Below are 14,848 nucleotides of genomic sequence, written 5' to 3'. Positions count from 1 at the left end.
TACAGTCAAAAATGTGTTATCAAAAATGTCTACTTTTTTTTTTACAAGACAGGTACGCTTTTGCTAAACCTAAAAACCACAGAAGAACCTTAATTTTTACCCTGCTGCATATTCACTTATATCTCACATATCGTCTTATTACTTTACAGTTTTCAAATTTCAGTGAGAAATGATCCAAAAAATCTGAGCCACATGACCAGCTTTCATATTACTGATGCACGCTGAGTGTAAACCAGAAGCAAAGGAACACAGCTTGCATTTCACCCAGTAAACTCAAATCATGCAAGTATTTGCACAACACACCTCCCTATTTTCATTTCCTCCAGTATTCAGTTTTGCGTTTCGACGCATGCAACAGTTCTAGTGTTCATTAGTTTGTTCAAATACTGTAAATGTGATAAAAAAAATTAAACAACAATAATATGTGGATTTAAATGATAAAAACATACATTAGATTGCCTACTAAAACGGATTAAAAAAAATGTACATTGTACATTTCACAATATTTTTTCTTCCTTCAGATTTTTTCCTTCTCCAAATGTGAGTTTAATACAATAATGTCATTTCTGTAGGACATAAAACACATAAAGAAGAAATGTGATGTGAGTATATCAACGCCTGTCTTGTCTCATGTAATTTATTGCTTGTGAGGAAAACAGCACACTTATGTCTCGCTGAAGTATATTCTTTGTGCATGCATTCACGCTTTAATCTTTCTATCAAATAATTTTAGATTTTCTGATTTGAATATTTACTGTTAATGCATGACTATCAATATCACAGTTTCCCTATTTGTATTATTTATTTGCATGCATAAAATATGTAGGTTACATGTAATGCACAATAACATAAGCACAGGCAAACTCTTATACATTTTTTTTTTTTTTTTTTATAAAAGCTAACGTTGTAGTGCATGCAATATTGCATTGTTTTATTTGCACTAAAGCGGATACAGACAAGCAGTGCGCCGGTCTGTCAGGTGCTGTGTGTTTGTGCGTGCGCGTGTGTGTGTGCGTGTGCGTGTGTGTGTGTAAGACAGCGGCTCGCGATGTCCACGCTCTCCACCACTGTTCTGGTGATCCGATAGTTGTGAAAAGCCACCACTAGTCGCCCCCAGTGCTCTTGCAGTCTCCAATTTTCTTTCCCACTGTAGACTTAACGTCACGTCCGCACTTGAACTTGAATTTTATCCCATTGTACGGAGGCAGCCCTCGCCACAGAGACACAGAGAGCTCCCGGAGAAGCAGGACTCCGCCATCTTCATAGAGGCAGAAAAGGGAGAAGAAAAAAAAAGCTTCATTCATTTGGAAAGGAGGTGGCAAGTCCATGTCCCTGGTCTCCAGTGCGCAAAGCCGAATAGGGGAGCAAGTGCAAAGAGTTGGAGAGAGTGCAAAGTAACCGGGCATCGCATGCACTTCGAGCCCAGGAGAGAAGAAGAACTGTCCAGTGCTTGGCACAATCAAGTGCCAACTCAAGGAGAAATTGGATTCGTTTTTATCCAATCTAATAAGTACCCTAGACTATTTTTCTTTTTTAGAATTATTTTGACCCAGAGAAAAGAAAAAAAATCGAATTGCCTTTGACAAATCCACAAGGCGCAGACCGGACGAAGAGAGAGCCACCACAGGGTCCAACCTATCCAAACGCACCGGGTATCACATTCTGAGACATTTCCAGTGGTTTCTTCACAACTGTCACTCGTCAAGGATATTTTCGCCCTCGGACAGATCTCGCGCCGCACAACTGAAGTGCATGTGTGTGTCGCTGAGGTACTGAGCGTCTGCGCGTCTCTGGTCATCTGGAGAGCCGGAGCGCAAAGACACTTTCGCTTCTCTCACATTCACGGAACCCCTTATCTCTATCCACGGCTCGGAGCTGTGGCAGTTCTTTGGAAGTCCCAGGAAAAAAGTTTGTTACCGAGGGAGGAAACAAGCTCACGCCACGGACACGGAGGACAGAAGACGCGAGCCGACTATTCCTTGTGCGGGTCTCTGGGCGATGCCAGTGTAAATGCCAGGGCAATGTCCCGTCGCAAGCAGGGAAACCCTCAGCATTTGTCGCAAAGAGAAATTATAACACGTAAGTCAATCTTTTGTTTTACTTATTATTATGTGTGTTTAGGTGGTTATTTAGCCATGTTTAGCGATTTTTTTAAATCGGTCTAGTCGAGAGTAACGATTGGTGTGTGAGTTTGTGGTGTTAGTGATGAACTGATACATTAAAATGCGTTAAATCATTATAATCTTCTCAAGTAGAACAACAGAATTGGAACAGTTGAATAAATTCAATTAATTCTTAAGATATTTATGAGTTTAGCTTTAAGCAAACAGTCAGGTTTATAGACTTAGTGCTACTTAAAATAATTAAAAAGTGATTTGCTTGAAACTGTATTTAAAGAATAAATAGAACCATTTTCTGGACTACCTTAAAATACAAATCTTTCATTTAGTATGTTTTGTATTAGTTGTGTTTTTTACATTTTAATAGGCTATCAGATAGTTTGGAATAATGTAATAATTGTTAGTAGGCCATTAGATCAGATTAAAAACTTTAAATTGCATTGATTATTGAAGTATTTGCAAAGTTAATGTTAAGTTTAGTTAGTTTAAATAGAAGTGTAGGTTGATTGAGGTGTATGCTATTTTAGTATTTAGACATAATTTCATAAATTATGCTAATTTAGAGTAAACATGGTTTATTTTCATTTTCTCTAGTTTAATCCCTATATATGAATTGGACATTTTATTAGGCTATATAGATATATGATAATTACAATAATTTATTGCAAGATAAAATACATTTTATTTTACCTACATAAATGGCTTGCTCGAGTTGTAGGCCTGTCTTCTCAAATCCTAATGCAGTGTAACTTTATGTATCATGTTTTGTTTTAGACCAAAGTCTTTGCTCTTTTTGACAAGATAGTAGTTCTCAAGGTGAGTAGCTACCTGTAACCACCGAGCACATGAAAGGTTTAAGGTTTTATTTTTGCAGTGCACACACTGCACGGTTGCAGAGAACTTGTTTTTTTTTAAACTAGGTTAAATTGATTGTAATTGTGCAACATTTGTGCTTTTAAATCTTAGATGTGCAATTGAAGGAAAAGAGGTGTCAGAGCAAGGAAAATGATTTAAATGAAATTGAACTTGATCTCAAAGTAGGCGATACAAATGTCAAGTTTACTTTTACTTTTGCTGTTATACTAATTAAGAAAATACATTTTTGAATTGGCTTCTTACACAACTCACCTTTTTATGCAATGCCTGTACTTTTATGGAGAAAACAGAAGTTTGCACAATACAAAGAAACAAAGGAGGCATAGGTCTAATAATGTTTCTCACACTTAGCTTTGCCCCCGAGTCAAGATTGTGACTGTACAGCGTAGGTAATGTGAGGCAGATACTGAAATAGAGAAACTTTTCGTGACAAAGTTCCAAACAAAGACAAGAGTTATATTCGATTGCTTGATGATAATTTCCTTTTTAGATTTTCCTTGAGAGACTTTTACATCATTTGTAGGAGACAGTGTATGTGTATATGTGTGTGTGTGTATATATATATATATATATATATATATATTACATATCCAGCAACTAATTTTAAAACATGATGTGTATTTTTCCTAGAATGCAACTGTTGCAGTAAAACATATCAGATAACTCAAAAGACAATGAAATCTGTCCTGATTTAGTTTCATATTCATGCTTAAGTGTAGTCTACAGAGCATAGATAATTCATAGCAGAACCTAGTGATGTAATACCACCCAAATCTGTTTTGTGTTGCAGGGTTAGGGCCATGTATGCTGTGCATATATGCCCTAACACACACCATTCTTTCGTCAATTGCTTAATCTGTTACTGTTCGTGCACATATGTACGCGGTTGCACTGTAAACATTTAGCATGCCTTTGCTTTGTGTGTTCGAATTTGCTGTTGAGTTTACAAATATGCCTGAGTCTTACGAATATGACTATGACTTATGACCGAATGAGAATTGAGATGTTATTTAAAGCTTAATGCACATGATCTTGTTTGCATTGCATGCAGCTAGGTTTGCCATAGGGCATGCGCTGCCCTTTTTGTGTGTCATCCGCATATGCGATCATGACAGTCGTTTATATCTTTCTCATATTTAATTGTGCACCAGCATGTGCATGTGCAAACCGATTTTGTTTACTGCATAAATTGCATCCGTTCAATACACATGTAAAACAATCATTCTGGTTTAGTAGAAAATGACCCTTTTTAAATTTCTGTCGCTATAGTTATCACATGTCCCATCAGTCATTGCATGTACAATGGCTGTGGTTATTAATTTGGGCTTTAAATTTCAGAATGCTCCAGTTACACCAAGGAACTTTCCCTGAGTGCTTTCTCTCCCTCACGCACACTCACTCACACACAAACGGACACAAATGCAGACGTGCACGGAGTAAAGCAGACGCCAGTTTAGACATCAAGCTTTTGTGTATTTTTTTTACATGCACACAGTGAAAGAGAGAGAGAGAAAGGAAGGTGGTTGACTTTCTCCTTCTTAGAAACTAGAGATTGAAAGGTGTTCATTGCATCACCGGTGAATGAATATATATAAGCTTCAGAGAGGTTCCTCAAACGTATCATGCCTTAGTTTTTTTTTTTTTTTTTAAGCAGAGGGCATGTAGGCCAGGTGCTAGCAGATAGTCATCTGAGCTCAGGGGTACGTTCGTTCCTCGTAGTTCGGAATTCTCATCACATGCTGATGTGTACGAGTTTGTGGCTATGATTTTGATGTAACGAGTGTTTTTGTTCGTACTAGAATTTTTCGTGCATGCTAGCATGTGTGCAAATGTGCAAGCTCAAAGACCCTGTGCCAGCTTGATCACTCTTACTCTATTTGATATCTGGCTGATTATGGGAAAAAGCTTCTTGTAGAGCAGCAAAATTGGCATGAAAATGTGGACGACAGTTGATATCTCTTTTTTTCTTCTTCTTTGTAATATTCAAATTTTGTCAAGGTCAAAAACAGAAAGGTCCCAACCTTAAAGTTGAATTTTTGAGGACATATTTGGAGCTGTAAACAAGGGTGTGTGTGTGTGCATGTCTGCTCGTCAGCATGTCTTCTGTGGTATTTAGTTTTGTTAACCACGGTGTCTTAGCTGGATTAGCCTTGAGTTAGTGAGTGGCAATTTTTGTCTGCTCAAGTGTTCAGGAGAGAGAGAGAGAGAGAGAAAGAGTGTGTGTGTGTGTAGTCTACGTCCACATGGTAATTTATGTGTTCTCGGCGTGAGCGATCTGCAAACTTTGCAGTGCTGTGTACATCAGTAGTTTTAATGGTTTATCAGCCTGTGGTTGTGTGCTACATCACGCCACTCAACACACATATTCTATAAACCCAGTGGTTTATTAGTTCTGTGTGAAATACGAACGGTTGCAATGTTTAGCGTATTTTCTTTATACATGTTGGAATTTTCATTCTATTTTATTGGCTGAACTAAAAACGCAGAGTATTTTACAGTTTTGTCGTTTTCTAATAAGAATTATGAAAATCACGTAGCGTACAAGCCCTTAATGTTCTCTAAATTACTGATACATTTTCTTAATGTTTACGTTCACTGAGTGTATTCATGTGAGCATGTCATCACCGATTTAGCTGAATTTAAATTAGATTTGTACACCTGTTCAATTTGTCATGTCAGTGTAGTGCCTTATATACAGTAGTGCTTTAAAAATAAATCTAAAAGCGAGTTAACAGATGTCATCTTCAAATGAAGGAAATCAGATGACAGCGAGAAGGTAATTTTCCTCCGGTGAGCAACGGAATTATGAAGTTGTAACATAAATGTTCAGCTCTTGCTTGAGATGCATGTTTCACATTAGACCTGCCAGCACAGGAAACTGTCTTTCGGAACTTTGCTTTGAATGTGTTTAGGACATCGATTTTAGCCATGATTTCATGTCATCACATCTGAGAGAATTTAATTTATGATAATAGCTCGAATCAAAACACATTCTTGCCTGTTTGTTAAGACATTAACATATTTGATTGTAGTAACTAAAAAAAGTCCAGATATTTGGATGCAGGTGTGCAGCTTCAGAAACCCATAATAAATCATCTTTCCCTTTTTATTTGTTTATTTATTACTAAAATGTTTGCTTGTGTATTTGTAATTTGCAAAAGTATGTATTTAAAAAAAAATAGCATATTTTAAGTTAAACTAAACGGGTCTAAAAATATATTCAAGTTTCTTTTTTAAATGCTCATTTTATTAATTTATTTTATAGTTCAGGGAATCAAATGTCCTTGTTTTTATTTCGTTTTGTCTGGGTGCTGAATTGGGCCACCTTGCATTTGCAGTGCAGAGTTTTCTGGCCATGACCTGCTAGGGGGAGCTCTAAGTCTGCCAGTGTGGGTGGAAGGCAGTTCTGAATAAGTCTAAAAACATATTTCCTAAATGTACTTAAATGGTTAAGTCGAGTGAAATAGGGGGCTGCGGCTTCCGACGACTCTGCATAGATGTTTCAAACGATACTGCCATTAACACACATGCTCAGATGCAAACTGTCAACGCCTCACAGCAGCAGCTGCTCTTAAAACATGATGGCTCTGTCATTCTCTCACTTTTTTTTTTTTTTACTTTGTCTTTAGCGCTCAAGCACATATTTAATAATTTACAGTGAGAGTCGGATCGCTTCTCAGTGCTCATTTAGATGTTTAATAATAAGTATTTGATAGGTGTAGCTTTAAATATAGAAAGGACATCAAGCGTGACACCAAAACAAACAAATTTAGGTTGAACGTCACCTCGTTCGTTTTTCCAAGCGTGCTTAAAAGTGAATGATGAAGTGTCTCTGGAACTTGTGGGCCCCTCTGACTGAGGACCTATTGTTCTTGCCATCTAAATAAATAAATTTGAGTCTGTGATATAAAAAATGGTAGCCTCTACAGAGCTTACACTCTCCACATAACAATGGGCAAAATGTCTGCCTGGCACATTTGATTAATATGCTTGCATATTCTCTCTTCCTTTCAGTTTCAGGTGCCTTTTGTTTGCGCCACAAGCGGGAGAGAGCAACAGAAAGCCCTCTCTGATGAAATGTACAGAAGTCTATGGCTGTCTGTCAGTATAAATGCATCAAGGCGACTGAATCCTTTGGACGGCATCAAAAGTGGGCATAGTTTTCCATGGCTTGATTTATGAGAGACAGACACTCGTAATAGTGGCTTGAGTGTTTGACGTCCCACAGCTGGCTGAGCTCTGACCGGCTCCAAGCATGGAAACGCTCCGCTTCCTGAGCATCAGATGAGTGTGTTGTGTGGGAATGTGTTACTAGTTCTGCGATTGTGATATACAGCACGTGCCTTTTAGTGTTATTTCATTAGAAACAAAAGCTTTGCAGTGGGGGAAAAAAGAGAGAAGCTAAGCTTCAGGTGATATTTAGTCATTCCAGCTACCCATAATTCCTCCCATCTTCTTTCCTTGTGAAAATATTAGGTAATATCTCCCTGATGAGATTTGCAGATAAAGGGTTAGTGATGCTTAGACGGGCTCCCAGTGGACATCATCATGTTAATCTCTTTTTACCTGCAAGACAACCCATTTTCTCCCCCCCCCACCCCTCCCTTTTTTTTAATTAAACAATGGACTAGTGCCGCGGCGGCGGCCGAGGATCACGCTTTTAAAATTCCACCGCCGCCGTGTGCCACGATGATCCCTGTTCTCTTCTTGTTAACAGCTTCATTTGCACATGCACCCCGCTTTACGCTCACACATGCACGCCACCACCGCGCACGCATTTACTACTGTTTTAAAACCTCGCCGAGGCGCTTTGCATCTGCACAGAAGCACTCTGCAAGCTAAAGCATCTAAATATCCTAAACGAGTGCGGTTCTTTGTTTTTTTATTTTATAGGATTTGCAAAGGCCTTCGGGCTAGCAGTTTTCTAAAACATGATGGTGTCACTTATTGAAGAGCGTTTTATGTCATACATTTTGACACAAATGTAGCTAAACAAACAGGTCACAGAGAAGTTTTTAAGCAAGAGAAAACAGGAAAAACTAGAGGCCTAGCGCAAGGCGGAGGTTTGCGGTTTGAGCGTTGGTACGCTTGACTGTAGGTTACAGATTAATGACAGACTAATTAATTCCTGATAAGTTCCTGTACGCACCGCTGATACGTGTGCATGTGTTACACAGGCCTTTTGCACGCACGACGGACGTGAAATGATTAGAGAGACTGCTGCCGTTGACTCGCTACCTCTTTGCAATCTGTTTGTGTGTGTGTGTGTTTGTTTGTTTGCGTGCCATCTGAGTGGAAGGCTCAACCCAAATCCAGCCTGTCCTACTCAGCTAGCCTGCATCTCTGTTATGTGCTTGGGTAGCGGGTGGCTCAGAGTGGGTATTTCAGAATTATAGTTTGTGGGCTGGTGTGGTGAGGTTTGTGTACGTAGCAGCGCAAATAGCGAAGCCCCCACCCACTGCTTCTGCTCTTGTGCAGCTTGGGCTGATGGGGGAAACATAAGAAAATAACACACAAACAGTAAAGCGGAGCTTTTTATTGTTTGATTAGGCCCTTTCCCTGGCTTTCATTTTCAGCACGCTCAGCCCTCCGCTCACACAGTTCTGTGAATGGCTTTAATTGGCACGGGGTAAATCTTTATATCTGGACAGCATTATAAAGTCTTTCAAGATTTAAATACGAAAATTTATGGACCCAGTAAAAAACAATATGAAATCCGTTAAATGGTGTGTGTTGTCTAATTAGGCCCTAACATTAGCAATGGCTGAAAAAACCCTGAAAGATGTCTGAGACTTTTCGTCCTGATATCGCTACGGAAAATCTCAACAGCTCAACCGTGAGCCAAATTGCACCGAGCGTTAATGGTGAGGTTTGCAGGGCGACAGTCCGAGGATGAAAGGTACGCTAACGTTGGGCTGCTAAAGAGCTGTTACGTAACATGCAGACCTTTGTGTGTTTTGGAGGGAAAGACAGACTGTACCGTGATCAGCCAAATACCTGTCAACAGCAATTTGGTTCCTCACAAACAAAAAGACTTCGTAAGTATGAGTCAGAGGGCCCGTGAACAATGGTGCGCAAATCCAGAATGGAAAAGGATAAATCCCAGAACTGTGTTAAGACGTGCCTTGTGATGTTCGTTTTTGGAAGCCATGTCTTTTTTTAGTTTTTATGTTTTCCTAAAATCCCATTATTGTTCATTCTGACTCATATAAATGTTGATTTCTTGGGTGAATGAGGCTTATTTTTAACATTCCCATGTTTTACTAATTGCAGGATGTTAAGGTAGTATGTGCATGAAAAATATTGCCTACTGTATTTTTTGTGCTTTTTTCATTCAAAAATGAAATTGAGGTAAAAAAGTAAGCGTATTTTATCCAAAGTCGAAAATTTAACTTCATATCATCCTTTTTTAGCCAGCTATAAATATTATTCACACTGTCTTACTTCCACTGTCCCTCACTGTCTTTCTCTCCGCCTGCCAGAGAGTGCTTGATAAAGACAAATAACATTTGACATTTCGGTGGCCCTGATAGAATTATATAGAGTATTTGTTGAGGGATCAGAGAAAATCATGAGCTGTAATGTTACCTTGGTGACAGCATTGTTATCGCTGGTGGATGAGAGAGAGTGTGTGTGTGTGTGTGTGTGTGTGACTGTGAGGAATTGCAGACTCTCACCTGTTTGCCTAGAGCAGGAAACGCAAACCGCCGGATCGGGCCTGCGTAGTTCAATCTCGAACCTTCAAGAGACTTATTTAAAAGAAAAGATCTTCTAAAAGTGAAAATTCTGTCATTTATATAACCGCTTGTCTTTCCAAACCTGTATGACTATCTTTTTTTTCTGTGGAATGCAAAATGAGATGTTTGTAAGAATGTCTGAGCTACTCTTTTCCCTAAAAGCACCATCATAGTTGTTCATATTCTATATTCTGAGTCTTCGACTGACTTTAAGTTAATATTTACTGAACATTCTATTTGCAGTCATCATTCTTTTTTATTGTATTGAAAAGAGCTGCTTGAACATTCTAGATGAAAAAATGTCATACTGGTTTTGAATGACATGAGGGTGAATTAATGACATATTTATGGTGTTTTACTCCCTTATGGATTAGTTCAGACTCTATAGTCAAGTCCAAGACTGTACCGTATGTTTACATGATTACAACACCTGGTGTGTGTGTGTGTGTGTGTTTGTGTGTACGGGGGTCCCTTCTTTTGAAGTGTGTACTAGCGGCGTTGCTTGCAAGCAGCGTGTTTCCTGTGGTTGGCACAGACAGAGCAAAAGAAGGGGACAGAGGGAGAGAGAAAATTTCAGCTGCGCTCGCTCTTAACCACTCTGGGTTTTTTCTCCAGCTGTCACTTTGATTCAGGTCTGTGCTAGACCTATGACACATTAAACTAACGCTTTCCACTAGCACACCTTAAATTCTCTCCCACAGTACCGAGAGGCTGCAATCTCACTCTCACTCTGAGAGTTTAACTCTGCTTATTTTATTTATTTATTTATTTATTTATTTATTTATTTATTTATTTAATTGTACATTACCTGTTTGGTGAATTACAGCTATACTATTACAAATGTCAAATATATACACTGTTGTTCATGTTGTCTTTTTGAACTTGTAAATCATAGAAAATGATCTCTTCCTGTAGTGATGTGTATGTTAGGGTTAGTCGTTCCTGTGTGTGTGTGCATCGCTGCTGGTGCAGCTTCCCAGGATGCACAAATGCGTGGCACACAGACAGGCGTACATGCACGCATATTGCTCACGTACATATGCCTGCAGCAATCTTCATTTATCGGTTCAAACGCATATGCTTTTTTTTGTGCATGTGCTCACAGGTGCAAATACAGTTACAGATAAATGTAAAACAGTTTTTGTTGTGAGACCTCCCCCAGTAATGGAGAAATGTATTTATAGTGGGGTAAAAAAAAAAACCCACAATGAATTTATACAAAAAAGTTGTATCTTATAATATATATATATGTGTGTATACATTTTTTTTGTTGAAAAAAAAATAAATAAATTAGATAATTAGAAAAGATATAATATATATATAAGAAAAAAATAAAAATATATATATATATATAATTGAAATAAGTCACCGCAATGAAGTCACAGTCATAATTTCAGTGGTGTATTCATACTGTAGGTTGATGAGTCTCTTCAGGCTTTTCTCTTTATTTACATGCAGACTAATCTAATGCACAGATGGTCTGATATTGCCCGGAGGAGGTCTGTGCTCCACTCCTATATATCTGAGTCAGGGTCGGGGGGCTGGATTTAAGGGTAGTTGAAGTACCTTAGTCATCTTCAGTTATTTCTTTCATTATGGTGCAAAATCTGAGCCCAGTGACAATGTGTGCTTAAATAAGATTTATTTGAATGCTTTATGCTAACTGAAATGCTTCCTTCCTTAATATGACTGCAAAGTGTTCAGATGCTGTTGTTTAACAGGATGCAGATCTAACGTCGCTCTAATGTAGTACGTATTCGTCTGAAATGGAGATAAGAGGGAGTTTAGTGGTTTCGTTTTCAAAGCTGCATTCCGAGCTTGACATTACAAATCTGTCCGCATTCATAATTTGGACCGTGGACAAATTGCAGATGGATGCGCAGGCTGCTCGTAATTCATCATCGAAAATTAGTGGTTAGGCGGTTCCTCTGGGAGATGTAAACAGGGCTACCTGTGTTGTGTGAGCAGAGTGGTCCGTTCCTCCATCTTTGTCTCGCTCGGCGTCTGTCTCTTCTCATGCCGTTCCAGTTTCACTCGCTTCTCTGGCCTCAGAGAGGCTTTTAGGCCTTGTACTGGTGAAAAGCGCATAATGTGCACAGGCCAAATTTAATAATTAAAACAATCGAATAAATTAGTTCCTATGCGTTGTTTCACATAGTCGTTGTTTCTTTAAAAAAAAGTCTCACATTTGTCATTTAGGCTCTGACAATTTGAGAATTCCTGCTTTCATTCTCTTCCCAGATTTATGTGCACTTCAAAAATCTGCACCTGCTCGCTGTGTGGCTCTAAGTGTTGCTATGGTAGTGTTTTTCTTCTTTTTTCCTGCTTTCACCCAAATCATGCAGCGTGTTGAGTAGAGAGAGCATGAAAGCAGTGACAGGAAGCTGAAGAGTGTAAAGTGGCAGTCAGAGAGGTGTTTGTCTAGATCTTATGATTAGTATGGCGCAAGGATAAGCTGTCAAATGTAACATCAACAGAGCTGTCTGTCTGGGGGTCCCGAGGGGGCTTTGTCAAGGGCCTCTACTGTCTTTGATAAAACTGCTCTTGCACTCGGCGTTGGGCTACAAAGGGCCGATTGTGGCCGCATACTTAAAGGTGAGGCTGAAATTTCAAAATGGAGGGAGAGGGACTGAGGTTGTCCGGGGTATTCTGTGGTTTCAACGCCCGTCGCACTGCACTGTTTATCTAGGTGACAGAATCAACCAGAAGATCTGCAGGGCCTCTTGCTCTCATGGCTGTGCAAATATCTCTCACAGCCAAAAACGGAGCCCTCCCTCCCTCCTTCCTTCTTGCTTTTTTTCGGTCTCTCTCTCTTCTCCCTTCAGACTCACTCTCTTTCTGTTTCAAGTCTGGCGGACTCATTCTCAGCCTCACAAGTACTGTATTGTATATTAATAACAGTTCCCTGCTCTTGGGTCTTGGCCTCACATATGGATGTTTATCAAGCGTTGGCTGGTTACAGGACAGAACACGCTGAACGAGAGTGAGGTGCCTCGTGTGTGGCCGCTGGGATGATTAAATTGAAGTCGGCCTTTATTTTCTGCTCTCGAAGTTTAGTGGGACTGTCATGGGACATAGGTGAATGCTTAACTGGGCCCCAACATTCATTTCCTTTATTTTAACAAGCTGCCAAATAACTAAATGCTAAATGACCTGACCCTGAACTCAGAAAATGTGTGATTATTATGTCTCAAGTTCCACGCCATTTGTATTTTATTTCAATTTCCTGCACTGAAGTCAGGTTTTTGTTTCATGAATTAGTGAATGAAGGTGGCTAGGGATGCAGTTTTGGAGGGAAAATGCATGGGGAGATGTAGATTCAGTTGCAAATAATGAGTTAAAGTTGAATCGACATTTATCAACTCAGTTAATTTGCATAAAGTGACTAGTGCATTTCTGAGTAAACCAGAATATTAAACGGGAAATAATTTAGAGTGACACTTGATTTTATTTGATTGGAAGGTAAAGCGTATTATGCTTTAGTTAATAATTTTTTGTCATCCAATCGGCCAATATTTTATTTTTTAAACTTCCCATACTGATATATATATATATATATATATATATATATATATATATATTCTCCCGCATGAATTTGTGTAAGAAGGCAGGCTCAAGAATCTGGAAGAGGAAAAATGTATGGATAGATACAGTGGCAACTTATGAGTTAATGATGAATGAACATTTGTAAGTGATGCATTTCAGAGTGAAACAGAATATTAAGCAAGAAAAGAAAAATGTGGTTATTATTGGTAAATCATTTTACTCATCCAAGTGGTCAGTATTTTATTTTGAATTCCCATTCTGATGTATTTAAATTAGGGTGAAGGCAGGCTAAAGGATCTGGAAGAGTTAAAGATATTTTGTAAATGCATTTAATTTGCATGAAGGGATGTATTTCAGAGTAAAAACAGAATATTTTGTGGGAAATAATCTAGGGTGGGACTTGATTTTATTTATCAGGATCTGATTGGTTTGTGAAATTGGATTATTCTGTGGTATTATTGGTTAATATTTTTCCTCACCCACATGGCCTCGGTCACATCAGCAGGAAAGAAAAGTCATTTCAGAAGTAGACTAAGTTATTACTAATTTTTTATTTGTTTAGACCACTTCACATATGGAGATTTTATTAAGATTTCATGTTGTCTCAAAACACTTCTGTCTTTTGGTCTTCCTTGTAGCGGAAGCTGAGCATGTGGATGCGGGACTGGCCGTGGCTGATCTCCACTCTCACCCGCTGCTGGATCCCAGCATGCCTGGGACTCTGCCTCCGGGCTTGGGCGACCACGACCTCCTCACCTGTGGCCAGTGCCAACTAACCTTCCCACTGGGGGACATTCTGCTCTTCATCGAGCACAAGAAAAAGCAATGCCAGGGTCTAACGGCTGGCCACGGCTGCTACGACAAGATGGCAGACCGCAATAGCCCCTCACCGCCCCGCGCCGAGCTGAGAAAAGTGGTGGAACCGGTCGAAATTGGAATCCAGGTGACACCTGAAGAGGAGGACGAGAGACTGTTGACACCCCCAAAAGGAATTTGCCCCAAGCTAGAAAGTGGCCTGGCAGGTAGGTCAAACTCTCTCCAGAAAAGTTTCAAGCAGGCATAAGAAGCTGACGCTAATGAACCCTAACGTTTTCTCGCGCCAGCGTGTTTTCTAAAACTGATGTGCACAAACATACACTTACAGCCTGCAGAGTTGCAGACAAAGGGAGACACGCACTCATTTACCTCGGTAGGACTCTGGGCGTCCTGTAGTGATTGTGATACCGCTCATCTGCGAGCCTCAAGAGAGATTGTTTTTCCTTCAGCTGATTTCATTAGGGGAGCCTACGCCGTGCAAAGTGAAACATCACATTACTGACTCAAAGCCCTAAAACCCCCTGAAGGACTCTGGTAGTTGAAACAAATTGTGCAAGACGTGACAGAGAACTCACCCTACTTTCATGGAGAAATCCAGCCTGAGCCATCTGCTTAAAAGGTGAAAAGCTCATTAAAATTCAAATGCTCCAAAAAAAAATAAAAGAGAGAGAGAGAGGAGAGGAGAGAAAGAAAGAAATAGTGTAGGATTAAAAGAGTGAGTTTCCTATTGAATAGGGGTAAAGAGGCAGTTTA

At 39.4% G+C, this 14,848-nt stretch overlaps 1 protein-coding gene across 2 annotated transcripts in view; it reads left to right on the top strand.

Moving 5' to 3' along the window:
* The first annotated feature begins 884 nt into the window (after positions 1–884).
* The window catches only part of bcl11ba (BCL11 transcription factor B a), a 49,204-nt gene continuing 35,240 nt past the window's right edge, over positions 885–14,848 (top strand). Inside the window, exons 1-2 of one of the 2 annotated variants that reach the window (XM_056235048.1) lie at positions 885–2,079; positions 13,918–14,305. In XM_056235048.1, the coding sequence (XP_056091023.1) occupies positions 2,022–2,079; positions 13,918–14,305 (446 nt within the window). In that variant the 5' untranslated portion in view covers positions 885–2,021. The remainder of the gene's footprint in view (positions 2,080–13,917; positions 14,306–14,848) is intronic. The other variant, XM_056235049.1, reaches the window with a different exon arrangement.

Source organism: Rhinichthys klamathensis, unplaced genomic scaffold (assembly GCF_029890125.1).
Source record: "Rhinichthys klamathensis goyatoka isolate OS25496 unplaced genomic scaffold, OSU_Roscu_1.1 h1tg000412l_1, whole genome shotgun sequence".
Taxonomy (NCBI): Eukaryota; Metazoa; Chordata; class Actinopteri; order Cypriniformes; family Leuciscidae; genus Rhinichthys; species Rhinichthys klamathensis.
The sequence above is the reverse complement of the archived record's forward strand: the minus strand, read 5'-3'. Positions and strand labels throughout refer to the sequence as shown.